This window comes from Colletotrichum truncatum, assembly GCF_014235925.2.
Source record: "Colletotrichum truncatum strain CMES1059 chromosome Unknown Contig_0002, whole genome shotgun sequence".
Taxonomy (NCBI): domain Eukaryota; kingdom Fungi; phylum Ascomycota; class Sordariomycetes; order Glomerellales; family Glomerellaceae; genus Colletotrichum; species Colletotrichum truncatum.
This window is the reverse complement of record NW_027222399.1, coordinates 4,487,605-4,503,490: the sequence shown is the minus strand read 5'-3', so window position 1 is coordinate 4,503,490 and position 15,886 is coordinate 4,487,605. Positions and strand designations below refer to the sequence as shown.

The 15,886-nt window shown below is 46.7% G+C and overlaps 5 protein-coding genes across 5 annotated transcripts; 2 read left to right on the top strand and 3 right to left on the bottom strand.

Moving 5' to 3' along the window:
• Nucleotides 1–741: 741 nt before the first annotated feature.
• Nucleotides 742–1,942, bottom strand: CTRU02_204178 (starch binding domain-containing protein; the record flags this gene model as incomplete). Its single annotated transcript, XM_036728271.1, has 2 exons — nt 742–1,785; nt 1,841–1,942. The coding sequence occupies 2 exons, from the start codon at nt 1,940–1,942 to the stop codon at nt 742–744; spliced, it is 1,146 nt and encodes a 381-aa protein (XP_036579980.1).
• A 1,739-nt stretch (nt 1,943–3,681) lies between these two features.
• Nucleotides 3,682–4,161, top strand: CTRU02_204177 (uncharacterized protein; the record flags this gene model as incomplete). The annotated part of the gene is made up of 1 exon (XM_036728270.1): nt 3,682–4,161. One exon carries the CDS (start codon nt 3,682–3,684, stop codon nt 4,159–4,161), a length of 480 nt encoding a protein of 159 aa, XP_036579979.1.
• A 785-nt stretch (nt 4,162–4,946) lies between these two features.
• CTRU02_204176 (glycoside hydrolase family 16 protein) lies at nt 4,947–5,785 on the bottom strand (the record flags this gene model as incomplete). The annotated part of the gene is made up of 2 exons (XM_036728269.1): nt 4,947–5,350; nt 5,404–5,785. The coding sequence occupies 2 exons, from the start codon at nt 5,783–5,785 to the stop codon at nt 4,947–4,949; spliced, it is 786 nt and encodes a 261-aa protein (XP_036579978.1).
• A 2,221-nt stretch (nt 5,786–8,006) lies between these two features.
• Nucleotides 8,007–9,301, bottom strand: CTRU02_204175 (uncharacterized protein; the record flags this gene model as incomplete). Its single annotated transcript, XM_036728268.1, has 2 exons — nt 8,007–8,927; nt 8,999–9,301. 2 exons carry the CDS (start codon nt 9,299–9,301, stop codon nt 8,007–8,009), a joined length of 1,224 nt encoding a protein of 407 aa, XP_036579977.1.
• Nucleotides 9,302–10,270: 969 nt separating this feature from the next.
• Nucleotides 10,271–11,443, top strand: CTRU02_204174 (uncharacterized protein; the record flags this gene model as incomplete). Its single annotated transcript, XM_036728267.1, has 1 exon — nt 10,271–11,443. The coding sequence occupies one exon, from the start codon at nt 10,271–10,273 to the stop codon at nt 11,441–11,443; it is 1,173 nt and encodes a 390-aa protein (XP_036579976.1).
• Nucleotides 11,444–15,886: the final 4,443 nt, after the last annotated feature.

Genomic DNA, 15,886 nt, shown 5'->3' with positions numbered 1-15,886 from the left:
CAAAGTTACTGGGCTAAGCTTAGGCCGCCAGCTGTCACCGTATTGCTCATTGCCGGTCTGTGGCAAACAGCTATCAAAATTGGCCTCAAATGTCTGTGTGCATTACTGAGTGTCGAGACCAGTTGATAATTCACGCGAGAATAAAATTTCTCAGTCCAATAAGGTCTCTTGAAGGACTATCAATCTGGGGATCGCCATGGCAAAAGACCGTTTCTACTACCCGCTGTAGGCACCCCAGCTACTAGTAGCCTGAGCCCCCACAAATCCCCCATTGTCCACGTAGCTAGGCCCGAACTAAAATCGAGACGGGAACTATCAGCCGCCGGTTAGGCCCCTGTCAAGGCTGAGTAGCACGGGCTGCAGTAGGGTGCAGGCGAAGTCGCTAGGGCGGTTATGCCAGGGGGAACCCTCTGATGTTTGGGAAGTGCTTCGCTTTTACTGGGTGATGGTACGATGTTTGTTTGCCGTAAGCCGCATGACTGTCTTGTTCTCATGTAGCGCAACACTTTGAGTATGTCGAATCTTTCCAATGAGACGCAATATTAAATCACTTGTCCAGGCTGCCTCCTTCACCTTGTTCAGAACTGTTCTCTGCCTGTTGCACATACTCTCTCGCGAGCCAAGAACGCGCTGTGGAGAGACGATTATTCAATACCTTACTAATGTTCAATATCCATACGGGCAAAGAGAAAAAGAAAACAAGAAACTCTCAAGTACATCTGCTCGCCTTCCAATCTTAGATCACTTCCAGTTACTACTGACAGTAACAGCAGTTGCACATCCCCTCGGTACCGTGTATGACCTGTTGGGATCACTCTCCCAAGTCGCTGCACCGTTTGAGGCCACATTGATGAACTTGTATTCAAAAGTCGTTCCGACTGGCAGTGTCACTGTATACGTCCATAGATTGTTGGAGCTCGTGTACTGCGCCGCCGAGAGTGCCGGCGCCGAAGCCGCGTTCCAGTTTCCGAGGGCCGGAATGGACCCCGCAATCTTGATTGTCTGCCCCGGCACCGTCTTAACGATCTCGTTGAAGGTAACAGCCACGCTACTGGCTGCTGTACAGGCGCCGCTGGTCGCGGTTGGGGAAGCGGTGCTCGTTCGTGTTGACGTTACGGGATTACTTCCGCCACCTGAGATGGCAATGTCGGCGCAGGTAAGGTAAACTTGCCCTGTCTGAAAGGAGTTCCACCTGAACGAGAGCAGTGTATGATTGGAGACGTAGTCAGGGATTTTGATCTTCTTCGTCACAGTGTAGCCGCCCGCGATAGACGTATAACACGATCCCAAAGGAGCGTTATCAACTCCCTGACACGCACGACGGCTACTTGCTTGGAACGCGTTGCAGGTAAACCAGTCATTGCGCCAGCATGGCTCGCTGGAAGTGCAGTCGGGGCTATAGTTGCAATTCTGTCCAGAGACATCAGTGCACGAGAGGGTGCCTCGTTGGAAGCAGTCCTCGGCGGCCTGCTTTTCGGCATCTGTAGGTAGGTATCCTGGTGTTATGAACTTGTTGACGAGGGCTTGATCCTGGCAGATTCGGTAACTGAACATTCCGCCGTGATCACCGTTGTTGTCCACACACCATTGCACGTCAACGACCTGGCCTCGAGTATAAGTTGCAACGGGCGAGTTACCCCAGTTCGAGGAGGGTTGGTTGTAGTCGACACTAACGCGGGCGTTGTAGCCGCAGGGACCACTCCGTCCGACAGTCGCTGCTGTGACGTCCGGCCAGGCTGACACGGGCTCGCGAATATTGCACTCCGGACAAGTGTCTATTCCAGCCTTTAGAAGTTAGTTCTGCTGCAACTGAGTCGATAGATAGGTCAAGTTTTCATACTTGGGCACCAAGTCGGGTACGACTAAATGGAATGGTAAGGTAGCCGTGGCCATAAGCGGACTCAAGCAGGCCGGCAATAGCCAACACTGTTGTTTGCTTCATTGTGGTTAAGACAGTATATAAGAAGCGGTATTTGCACTTTTTGCAATTGATCGAAGGGGATGAGATGGAGTAACCTGACGATTAATCTATAGCAACTAATACGCCATGTTCTAGCAAAGATAGTCTACTCTTTATACTTGGACTCGAATCTACGTTTGTATTACATCGCAACAGCATCAATTATCGTAACTCCATGATGCCACCTTTCTTGGTCGAGCTGAGATGCTCCCACCTACCGTCGTCACACACCTCCGAAGTACCTCCAGCCGAGACGGCCCTACCCGCACATGTTTCCCCGGATCTAAACTTGGATTGGAAGTCCGGGGGCATCTCCAAATGGTATGCAGGTGACGGCGGGGTAGTAAGTTTTGTTAGTGCCGGCTGTCATATCTCCAATCGGAAACCAGCGCGGGGTGAATAGGGCCGTTTTGTGGCCGCACCACCCTCTAACGTCCAACAGTTATGTGTCTACTGCATTGCGTTCTTCTCTAAGAAGTGGTTCACAAATACGCTGCTGCTGTATAATGGTGTCCAAAGCGAGCCAAGGGCGGAGTTTGGCGGAGTTCATTAGTAGGAGGGATAGCCTGGCATGCATGTGACCTGCCCAATGGCTGGCAGTTCGCCGAACTGTATGGACCACGAGAACCTCAACGTCAGACAAAAGGGCCGAAGAGTCTCAATAATCTAGTATTCTATTTGAAAATTAATGAAATCGAGGGTTCAAGAGGGTGACGGGACTTTAAAGCTGCCGAGAAACATCCGCTTTTGTGCATGGCACCACCCAAATTCAATCTTGGGTGCGGTGGATCCATGCCGTTTTGTTCAAGTTGTGAAAGGCTTGTTTTTTGCCATTAGTTTATTGAAAGATCCTGCCACTGACTGTTGAATCGCTAATGTTTCGGTCATATTTTAACTTTTGGCATAGGTAGTATTGTAGACTTTGAGCGAGCATTTTCCCTCAATACGCCATGCATCAAGCATGGAAGCTGTGCCAGCTCCATTGCTACTTTATGAACGGAAGTGTGAGCCGAATCCAAACTAGAAAACAACTAGAGATTTCTCTGGGGTTGACCCTCCATGGTTCGTCCAAAATAAGAGAGATCTAACCCCCAATCCTCCATCGATCCCCATCCATGCGCCCAGAGGATCTCCACAACATCTACAATTACCTGAGACCGACCTTGCTACCGACCATTCTATATATGCACTCAAGTAGATCGTTATCAGTTCTTGCAAATTTGCGCGGATATGTGGGACAAGCTTTAAGACTGACAGGGGTTACAGAATTCATCTTGCGGCAAGACCGACGTCTATACGCATAGCCCTACGGGTCTGAATTGCTCGCACGAGTCAGCCTTTACTGCCCCCAACCAACTGTCGGGAGTACCGACCATGTTAAGCCTCAGTGCAAGGTCATTAATAGAAGCCGTTAAATGAAGGATATCAAGGGTCCGCCTAGCCACAATGTCCAAGCGTAAAAGAGTAACTTTTTTGGGTGACTATAATTTCTGATCGGTTTGTATATAACAAATTGGGTTGCCCTTCCGAATGAGCTTCCATGCTGAATCCAATTTCTTGACCACATTTACAAATCGTGCATCAAAACTTCACCGCCGCTAGTGTCAAACTCGGTCTATCAGCAAAATCATCAACTGCCCACGTCAACAGTCCATCTACGACGGCCCTGATACTTTACACGAAGCCCAACATAAAACCGAGATCGGCAATCCTACCGAACCATGCCTGCCATCTACTATAACCCCGTAAGCCAACTGTTGGCCCGCAATGGAGACAACGATGGTGATGACGACGGCGGCTTCCACATGCCCGGCAGTGTAATGGCAATCATCATCGTCTGTGTTATTGCTTTCGTCGCCGGCACCGCCGTCTGTTGCTGTCTATGCCGTCGCAGGCGCAAGAACCGCAATGGAGACGGTGGCAGCAAAAACAGCAACGAATACGGCGTCGACTCGAACAAATGGATCAAGAAGGCCATTAAGAAAGCCGCAAAGAAGATCAAGAAGATGTTCTCCAAGAACAAGAAGAAGAATGCAGCGGCCGCCGCTGTCGGTGGATCAGTCCCATATGGTCAGGGTACGCACCCTGGCTATGGCGAAAATGAACGTACGATGGGATACAGTGGAGGCTACGGCAGGCTTGATGCGCACGGGGATGAAGAGATGGTTGGGATGACGTCCCCGCATGGAGTCAGGAACTGAGAAGAGTTGTAGCACCGTCATGGTTTTTGGACGACTGGAAGAATGTAATAGAATGACCTAAAGCGACCATGCGAATAGACCTTCATACACGACCACGACAATGGCATTTATGGCAAGCGTTGGATCCTCACTAGTTGATTTTAATGTCACCGATGCGCCTTCATTAGTCTTCTGCACCGCAACAAAGTGAAAAGCGAGTGACTTCTACTTGAATAAGAATCAGTGTCAGATTCGGTTGGGTCGCTCACAGTTTTCTTGTGGTGCTTGCTGGCATACTTGAAGGACATTTTCAAGTCTGGGAGACCAACCAGGTGCGGGGTCACATTGGTGCTTTTGATAGCCGAGGATATTTCCTATTTTCATATGGGATAGAAGAAATCTGGCTTTCATGAACCTTTTGTAAGGTAACCTTTTACATAGATCAGACGGAATATCAAGGGGCTGCCAACTACCACCTTCATTGCCATGAGTCAAGTTGCGCTAGTTGCTCAGATCAGAGACCTGTAGCCGTTTTATTGGTTCGGAAAGAGCGACGTAGAGTAGGTTGACTTTGCACAAGCCGTAGTAACAAGTACTTTTAAATACATCTCTTTTGACCAGTATCCAACAACCTTGAGTGGAACTTCATCTGAAGTTGAAGCTTCCATTTGTCAAAATTCTTTGCAGACCGTATAACATGTTGTATAACGGCAATTTCATCAAGAGCACTCTGCCATTAACATGATACAGTAAAGGAAACTTTGGGAATACTCAAAAATTAGTCCTGTCGTCATCATTTGCCACATCTAGCATCCACTGCCAGAACATGTGTTGTAGTAAATTTCGATATCTTTGATTTTAAAGTTTGCCTCAGTAGCAGGCGGGCCGGCACTCCAGCCGTTGTCTCCGTTGGACCAGTTGTTAAAGACCCATGGCCCGGCAGAATTTGGGACGTCAGAGGTCGTGTTCCAAATTTGAACGCCGTCGACGAACCACCGGACTAGGCCTGGAGTCCAGTCCAGACGATATTCATGTTCAGCGGTAGTTGCGTCCGACGGAGGTGTGACGGCGTTGTAGGTTTTGATGCCGTTTTGGTCAGCGTCCTGATTGGTAAACCACAGTTTGCGAGTGCCTCCATTACTAAGGGATGCGGCGTCAGAAAGCCACTCAATGTCGGTTTCTTGTGTGTCGTTCTTATAGTAGAATATGCCTAAGTAGCTGTTAACACAACGACTAATGACTAAAGCGGCAAACTTCATTTACCATTACAAACACCGGCCGGCCCACTAAATATGGCTACAGTACGAACAGAAGCGTACTTGATGTTATTCACAACAGTAACAACCTCGGCAGATCTGTATGGCTGGGCGGTCTGGCCGCCAGGGACTTTCAGGTTGAGGTAACCGCCGGAAACAACAGCATTGGCGGCCTGATAGACGTGCGTGCCCACGGAGTAAGTGCTTCTGTACAAGCCGGAAGGCAAACTGGTAGCACCAGCAAAGTTGAAGATGGCTCTATTGGTAAATGAGAACTGCCCATCAACGATGTATTGCCCGTTGGTGGGCCCTGCAGGCTTTGGTGAACGAACTAAGGCAGAGGCCTGGCTGGCCGTGAGGAGAACAGTGGCGAAGAGAGAAGAGCGCATTGCAAGAGGTGGTATTATTGTGAAAGCTAGTTATAACTTGTATGGGTGAAATGATTTCTGTTGAAGGACAGTGTTACACAAAAGGTCTATCGACTTGACGAGTGTTTAGTATTTATGAATATTCTTGACGTGAGAACAATACAGCAATACAAATTGAGAGCATACGATGTAGATCGTTTTGGACTGGCTCCAAAAGGGATAATTGCGTCAGTTCCATTGCGTAAGGCTATGTAAGGCCCTGCTGACACGAGAACCTAGATCACCGGCGAGACCCTCTCGAAAAATCTATCGAAGCTCCCTTGCTTCATCAGGCTCGGCATTTGTCAAGAATGCGAGGGAGTTGGTCTTACATCCTTCCAATGTGGGTATCGTCCATTCTAGAACCAGGAGATCTAGCCAGTTACCAGCCACTACGGGAAATGGGTAACGGTCTAGTACATGGTCTTAAACCTTCCACCTCGGCTGTCAGCTTTGCTATAGTCTAAGCCAACTAGACTTCCCCAATTCTAACCCTTACGAAATTGAACCCATGAGCTCCCTTGAGGGGAATGGCGGTTAAGAAAGATCGTCAATAACTTTGCCACAATTTTAGTGCCGAAGGCAAAGTTATCCCCTTCTCAGCAAAATCGTGACACTTCAAAAGTACCAAGGAATGCAAGGACAGGTGACAGAGAAATCCCTCAGTTTGTTCCAGCGACAAGCTTCGTTATGATGCATTATGGCTTGAACACTGCGTTTCTGACCATGCCCCTCGACAGTTAGCCGACACCCGTTTCGCACGATAGCTTGACTGAGATCCTGACCTACTATGGGAAATCTAGTTTAGCATGTTTTAAATTTCATCGTCTTCATTACCCATTTCCTGGTTTCTGGACCAAATGATGCCATGCTTGTTGATCATTGAGTCTTCTTGTCGTTCTTGATGACGATCGTGAGCTCCTTACAAGATTGGACCGTTTCACTCGGTAACCTCTGGAGTCAGAGACCGAGAGTTGTCCTAGTCTTCTCAAAGTGGCATCATTCGAATGTTGAATGCAATCAAATGTAAAGAGAATACATTACTCAAACTTTTACGATCGATTCAAGGCGGAGGCCCGTGAGGTAGTAGTTGGGCTATTACATGTTTAGGATGTCATCCTTTCCCACACTTAAAAAGGTGATAATGGTGCTTCACTTGTGAGATTCGACATGCAAAACGCTGATTGAATGTACTTTGAAATAGTGTGTGCTCCTTCTGGGAGGTTTCACTGAAAATTAGGATTATAGGTTTGACAGTCGTCAAATAATTTAGATGCTAGTTTATTAACTGCAACTAACAGGCCAGTTGTGGAAGCACTTGTTCAGACACTCATCGAATATATCGTATGTGTTAATGCTCAAAACAATGTGGAGAATGCAATCCGCTTTGAATATTCTGAAAATAGTATATCAGGGTGCAAATACCTTGATTGAGATGAGTGGGACACTCTCTCACCGTGGCCTTGGTATAGCCCAAACGTATTCGCTGATACTATGTAATCCAGTTCCTTAGCCCCATGCAGAGACGGCCATTGGAGCTTAGAAAGAACGCAAAATTCCCATTTTTTACTGTTTCCACTCTATGGCAACGCCGAAATCCCTGAGCTGGTGTAGTACTCGGACCTCCGCGGCGAATACCAACTCCGTCAACCCCTACCCAACACGTGTTCTAAGGTAGGGCTCACAAGATCAACGTATTTGAGTTATTTCATCACTCCATGCTCCAAGTGTAAACCTATGTCGCGCTACCCAGAACCACCAAAAGACCGCAAAATTGGAGAAATTGAAATAAATTCATTACACCAGGTTGTTGGGCCTCAACTCCCGAGCTTTCGAGTCAGTGCGTTGGCGTGGAATGGGTCTTCGCTTCGACACTCCGTCAGGGATGTCCGCACCCACATCACGAGTTCAGATATACAATGCACGGACACGGGAAAACAGGGATAGATACTCTGACGACCCGCGAGTTCGCAGTCCGGGCAATGTGGAGCCGGCTGGGTTGTTGATAAACATGCTATCAACCAACAACACCCCCGCAAGGAAGCGCTTAATTTGTGTCATTTCGGTCAAAAGTGCCACAGTTGTCATACGTGATCATGAAGAAACGCAGGCTTTTTTTGGTGTAGGAAATGCTTGACTGGCTTTCCATTTGGGACATTGTTCATTGTTTTCCATAATACTTTACTTAATAGTCATTATCTCATCATACCATAGTATTCACTCCATGCTTCCGATCACGGCCTGTGGTATCCGCATCCGAACTTTCCCTTGGCTCCTCGTGCCTGTTGTGCTGTATAGTATCCAACTCAACTCCATTATCCTTTCCGATGATATTCTCGGATGAACTGGTGTGGAGCTTTTGTGACTTGGAGGAAATTGTTTGCTCTGCGTTCGTGGTGTTTCTGCTGTTACCGTGTCTGTCCGGGTTGGAGAACCCGAGCGAAGACTTGGCTGTATGCCATGAGCCCATGATGGCTGCGTCCAATACTGGCAGGGAGGCAGTGACAAAACCCATGGATATATCAAGCACCGTCCACCTCAGGATAACTGTATAATCCCAAAATATGTCAGTAGATGTAAACTTTTGCGTTTGCTGTAGCAAGCCGCCGGAAACTGTGAGGCCTCCAGCCGCCCAGATGATGAAAAGCCTCGTCTTCTTGCCCCAGTCTATGCGAACATTCCACAAGATAATGATGGGCGTCGCTAGAAGTAGGATACTCTGGACGACGTGGATTATGCTAAGAACCTTGGCTTGCAACAGCTGGTTTCCACATGTCGCTGGCTCTTGCAGGCTCCCCGCGTATTCTCTGTCCCATACAACCCTTGGAGGGCTGCAAATAAATATGCCCCAGAAGACGGCAAGTAGAACGTAAGCAATTAGGCTGGCAAAAAATATATCGGCGATGATTTTCCAGGTCTTGTATGCTGTGTCGACAAGACGGCGGATGAACAACGTGATGGAAATCTTGATGATACCGACCGTGGGATAGTAGAGAAGTCGACAGATGGTCAGGTAATACGAATAAAATTGGTAGTCGTCGTAAGTGTTTTCCCAGGTGTGAAGTCCACCTCCGGCATCTACAACAACTAGGATTTGAAGGATAGGGTATACGACGGCGAGGATCTGAGAAAACAAACAACAATCAATCCCCATGCATCATCACGCATCATGGTGGAAATGGATGATCAACGTACCGAAGCAGCGGCAATAACCCAATCATCCCACCCGAATTTCGTTTGAGACCCACGCCATTTGACAACCAGCCTTGCTACGGTCGGAATGATGATGGCAAGCATTACAATGACCATGCCGGCGATGATGGCTGCCTGCTTCGATTCGTGAACCGCGTTCGGGGGCTCTTTGGCGGCGAATATGTAACCTAGGCTGGGGTCGACCGTGGTAACACCATATTGGCGGTAGATGCCCCTGATGATGTTGAAATCCCTGGTATTGTTAGGCGGCTTCCCGACTTTGGCGGAAGCCGTCGTGTTTGACATGGCGACAGCGGGTGATGTTCGTCGAAAAGAGCCGGTTCAGGGAGAAGATCTTCGAGAGGAACGGGAGGCCAGTCCGCTTTATGCACCTTTCTCCAGATGGGCTTAATCTTGGACTAATTCTGGTATCATGGCGCACAGTTTAGTCTGGTTTCACGTCGTAAAAAAAAATAAAAATTCCGCCTGTTCTATCACCAACTCCTCATCGGGTGTATGGTCCCGGGATCATGGGAGGGTTGTAATGAGATGGATTTCGCATCATTGATATTCACATGGGGTAGGAGGCGATGGTCGAGCGTCCTGGAATAGCTTGCAATGACCTTCAGCTGTCATGCTTTTTGAAATTAACCTACAAGGACAAGGGCGGCTTTGGTGTGGGCAAGTGAGGAAGAAGTGAGGCGATGGCGAGTCATGGCCTCCAGCGGCAAGGTTGCGAATCTTGGGAAGTGAGTGTTGACGAGGCCCTGAAGCTCTGCAAGCGGGGGGGCGCAGGGCCAGCAGCTGTCCCTCAGCAGGTTAGCTTCAAAGATCGGACAAGACCCAGCATGCACGTATAAACTCTGAAAAGAGGTTCTTCCCAGCACGTCACGCTGCCGTGTGCTAGGTAAGGGTTTGCGCCTTGGCGGTGATCGGTTTGGCAACATGTCCGGCCGGCTACTCCCCGGCGCCGTCCCGTACCCTGAAGTTGGCCAGACAGAAGTTCTAAGTGGAGGGACCGTAATTTAAAGAGCGTCTCGCCCGATCCGGTCTGCTGCAGAAACAATCAAGTTCGTCGGTTTAGCGTATATTAACAGTAGTTCTCGTTTGTAAAAGCCTTTGGAGCTGTAGATCGTGGTTTCTTTCTGCCCGTCGTCTGCGCGTTTTTTTCCCCGACTCTGTGCGCACATTTGGCGCGATACCTGGGGTTTCTTTTTCGGCGTGTCAACTCTTTAGACTTCCTGACGCTTGTCTGCGCCCATATAGCTAATAATCATGGTCCGGCTCTCGGCACTCTCTGCGCTCGTTCTGGCCACTGCCGGCGTCACGGCAACTCCCGATGCCGATTGCACGGGCATCAACGCCATCAGCTCAAGGTGCAGCCCGCCGGAAACACTGCACAGTCGAGAAATCTTTTATGTCGGAGGCCAAAGCGCGTCAGACCCCACAGGCAACATCACGATCGGGCAGATCTATGTCGAGAAGCTGACACCGTTTCTAAAGCTGCGGTCGACGCCCTTGGTCTTCCTCCACGGCGGCGGCATCTCTGCAGCAACATGGCTCAACACTCCTGATAACCGCCCTGGATGGGCATCTTATTTCTTAAAGCAGGGCTATCAGCTGTATCTGATAGATGCGAACAGCATCGGACGGTCCACGGCTAACAACCCGGCGGACTTTAATATGGCAGTTGGCATGTCTGCTGAGTTTGTCGAGATGGGTTTCACTGCTGTGAAGGGGTATAATACGTATCCTCAGTCGCAACTACACACACAATGGCCTGGTACCGGTATGAGAGGTGATCCCACCTTTGACCAGTTCCAGCAGAGCTTCATTCCCTACACAAGTAGCTATAACTCGCAAGAACTAGCTATCCGTGCCGCCGGATGTGAATTGCTGTCTCTCATTGGCGCTAAGTCGTACCTCATCTCACATTCTCTGGGCTCCAAGTTCGCCCTTGTCATCTCCAATGACTGCCCTCAACTTCTTGCCGGCAGCATCAACCTTGAGCCTTCTACCATTCCTTTTTGGGCCTACGGCTTAGGCCTCGGCGGCCGATCAGCAAACCCTTGGGGTCTTACCAACACTCACGTCGACTACGAGCCGGCGGTCACGGACGCGAGCGAGTTCACGGATAAGATTGAGTCCGTGGGTCAGGAAACCTTGGCTCTCCGGAACTGCTACCGCCAGAAAGAACCTGCGAGGCAGCTGCCAAAGATTTCCAGCGTCCCATATGTGGCGCTGACAGGCGAAGCGAGTGTGCACATCACCTACGACCACTGCATCATCGATTACCTGAAGCAAGCCGGAGGAAACCCCGAGTGGATTAAACTGGGCGACATTGGTATCAAGGGAAACGGCCATTTCGGCCACGTCGAGAAGAACAATCTTGACATTGCATCAGTCGTGCACAAATGGATCAAGAAGCAGCAAGGCTGGTGGTGGTGATTGTGATATATACCCAGCCGGGACTGGCTTGCTCCTATTTGTACATAGTTACCTTACCCCAAACTGTCCCATAAACTCACCGAAAGCCACGTTAAATCCTAATATTTAAATGCATTAGCAAGATTTCTCGATCATCGACAGAACTCAACGCTTCTAACTGTTTCCTAAATTGTACTAGTGATCATCATGTCAGCGCAGTCGTGTCTCGCCAAGCGGCACCCTGGAAATGTCCGCGAGGTGACTACCGAAAGTCAAAAGGCTTCGCTTAAGATCAAGTGCAACTTTGGAAAGAATCATATTTTATACTGCTTCCTTGCATGGCCCAGATGTTTCAAACCATGTGTTGAGGGCATGCAAAAAGCATAGTGCATTGTAAGCCTATTTTGGTCCGGAAACAGTCCCTTGGTAATAATCTTGATCTACCAGGGAAGTTTCCGCATTGGCGGATGAACCCAAGCGGTAGTTTTCGCTGTTGGCGGATCACACCGCCAACGGTTTCATTGAGCGCTTCCCGTTGCTACCGAGTGACATTTGGTTGTTACTGCTACCACACGAATTCATGCTACCACGTTATTCTCGACAACTCTCCGTAACAATAGCTACCATTGTGGTGGGTCTAGTTTCAGTCTTGCTACCTGTAGCCGCACACGTTGCGCTTCTCCATACCGCCCATTCGTAATCCAAGTGAGTGGAAATGCCCATTACGTTGCTACATGTTTAACCCAGAGAGTGGCGATCTCATTGGAGTATGAGCCTTGGAAGGTCCATAAAATCGAACGAAAATTGCATAGTCACCGAAGGGATTTTGTTGCAATAGCCGGAACTCCGAGTTGAAGTCGCTCCGTCGCCGGCAGCCCTGCCGGCAGCCGGGCAGCCTACGTGACGGACAGTTCGACAGGCGCCGCAGTCACTTCCCCGAGCACTTCTGCTGGAACTTCTTCTTGAAGATTAGACACAAGATTAGACACCAGTTTATCCCTCGGAGGATTATCCCATTTTACTGGTACCCCTGTGATCTCGATAGTTTCCGTTGACAGAGCGGCGGATGGTGTTCTACAGGGCTAAAAGACATTGACGACTTGATTGACTTTGAGACCAATGATTGTCTATACCTTATACTATGAGAGATAAGGCTCGAAATATTGATGTCATATAGCTGGAAATATCAACATTCTCCTTCTTATTTCAGGTGTTCTTGTTTTCAGTGTGCTGCGCTTTGGGGTTGCAAATTTTCCTTTAGATACGGCAATGCCGGTACAATGAGGTTTCGATTATAGAGCCCTTTGAACCGAGGTTTTAATAGGCCCGCAGCAACCGATGAAAGCAGAAGCAGAAACAGAAGCGTTGACAGTCCAGCTCTAAGCTCTAGGGATCAGACGGTGGAGCCTTCATGAATGTCTGTTCAAAGGCTTCTTGAAATGCGTCGGCTGCGTGTAATTGACCGTTCAAGTTTGATGCTGGCGGAAGATCAAGTCAAGTGATGGAGATGCGGCTGCTGAACCGGTAACGTGCGGTGTTTTGTAGGGCTTTGACGATCTTGATCTTTATCCTGGTGCAGGCTAGACTTTGATATAGATTTTGACGTTGAGATAATTAAATAGTTACTCTCGGGATCAAAAGATATGTATGCATTATCAGCTGGAACTTACTTTGGCCAAACTCATTAGCTTTGCTGGTTATACTCAAGTGTCAAAGGCAGAAAAGCCTGTTTGTGATTACAAAAGATTCACAAAGACTCTCGCTGCCGGCTCTCATAAATCTGAGCGTTGTAGAGTGTCTCAACTCGAAGCCAATGTGGTATCTCGAGGATCTAACGGTACCTGGGTGGGAACCACGGTCAAATAGGAATGACGCATCCAACGAAGCTTCGAATTTTAACTATCGTAGTGATTTAAGCATTTTGAAAGCTCTGTACAAGGCCCCTCAATGTTTTACAAATTGAACATCAAGAACAAAGCCTTTTAGCATCGCACATAATTCAGACAGCGGCCTGTTCATGAGAGAAACAAATGACATGAGCGACAGTTCTTTCATTGAACAGGAGATCAGGTAGATAGGGCCATACACCAGTTACCTATATCAATCTTTTCTGAGATTAAACAATCAATTTAGCCGGTTTAAAAATATGCGTCATTCAATGTCATTGTTGCGATAGTTGGAATACGGAGTCGTGTGGCACTTCCAGCCACACGCCCGCCAGGCTGAGAGGCCTAAGCCTCCTAGACCTACGTGATAGGCCAAGGGGGAATATCCCTACCTTCTAGTTAACAATACTACTTTCAACTATTATAAACTATCGATTAGAACTAATTTATTATTATTTATTATTAACAAACGGAATTCCGTTTTACCCCCTATAAAACCTATACTAATTAGTAGTAAACCTTATAGTTACTATTAATTTAGTTAACGTTATAATTACTACTCTGCTACGGATAAACCGTAGATTAGCAAGGTTAATACTAGAAGAGACGACTTCTTAAACTAGATACCTAAGCCTAGGTAAAAGTAGGGATTTCGTACTAACGAGAGAAGAAGCGAGAGTAACTAGGATCTACGGAAACTAGTAGAAGAAAGCTTCTTTTCCTCGAATCTACTAGCAATCCGATTATTTAAGTAACCTAGGGACTGCTATGCTTACCTTAGGCGGGATAAGGTTAATCATAGCTAATTATCGCTAGCAAAAGCGTTCTATTACGCGTTTTTAATTACTAGAAGAAAAGACCTACCGAATCGACGGTCTTCTAACCTCTTTACGCTATAAAGGCGAAGATTTACAAATCCTATAAAGGATAATAACTTCCCTAACTATAACTATCCCCTACGCGCGGTGCTAATCACGAAGCGCCTACTAGTTTCTTAATAAATCCCTAGATAAGGTGCTAACCGTAAGGCGCTTATTATAAAAAACCTCCTTACTAGAAGAAGAATATGCTAAAAAGTAAGTAGAGACTACTAGTAGTAATCCGCCTATATAGCTATACGTATACGCTTCCGAGGCTATAGCTTAAGAGAAACGCATATAGTTATAAGCGTTATAAAGCTAACTATCTACTAGATTCTAAACTTCTTAATAGTAAGAAGCGAAGCCTGAAGTAAGAAAGAGAGATTTACGAGAGAATCTACGGTAGAACTTTCTCCCTACTAATTCGAGACCTATATATACCTTTATACCCTTCGAGAATATTAGCGAGAACGGCGCCGACGGAAACAAACGACGAACCGACGAAAATCCCCGATTTTACGATTCTTTCCTTTTAGAATCGTAATATCCCGAATCGTCTTTTAACTCCTACTTCTAAGCTTATATCTTATACTAATTATAGCTAACGCTATTAAGGATTAGAATTTAAGATTCTAAATAGAAGTAATCCTTTTATACTATTAGAATAAAGCGAAATTTACGAGAAGGATTGCTTACAAGCAGCGTTACTACTAAAAGCTAATTAATAGTCTTTATCTTATAAAGAATCGAAAGTATAATCGATCTAGTAGTATAAGGTAACTAGGCAATCGACCTTATAAACGCTAGCTTATAGCAACTAGGTTTCTATATAGGTTTCCTACTTAAGACTTATAAGAAGAGGAATCTTACAGGCCTTAAGCTATAGAACAAAGTTTCTCCCGATTTCGCCGACTAGTTAGAAGAAGACTTCTAGAACGTACCTCTCCTAATCCTACGATTTTTTAAAAACTATTTAATCGGTAATAGCGTCTACGTCGAAATAGATAGTAAGAAAATCTTAAAAAACGTAGCATTAGCCTTTAAAAAGGAAGAATTCTACTACTAGTTACCTTAAGAACTCGAACAAGGCGTTAAGAGATATCGCAACCTGAAGGCTTTGATAAAAGACCCCGAATTCTACGAAGAGATTACGAGACCGGCAATAGTAGCTAATAGTATAAGAGGAAGAATCGAACTAACCCTATAGCTACCTCCTCTATAAGAATAATAATAGTAGCAACTACTATACCGACCGCTATATCTTACGGTCTCTCTATTAATAGACTTCTAACTATATAAGTTAATAAACCATATCGGAAAGCAATTAACAGAATTCGCAAAACTATACCTTAACGATATAAAATATAACGGCAATATATACGATATACTCGAAAAGAAGATGCTAGTATTCGTAGATCACTATAGAATGCTAGGAATTCATACCTCCTAATATAACAAGGCACTTCCCTTAATACTAAAAGGAATAGCTAAAACCTACTTCTACGCCTCGATTAAAGTAATCAACCTATAGCCTAACTTCGAGACTATGATTAACTAATTAAAATCATACTTCGAGACTAAGGAAAGGCAATAAGCGTACGTTACGTAGTAGAATATAACTACTCTTCCCTAAATCATTCGTAATAACCTTAGAAAGACTAAATCGGAGTATTTTAACATACTATATAACAAATTAAGCAAGATTCAGCCTGGTTTGC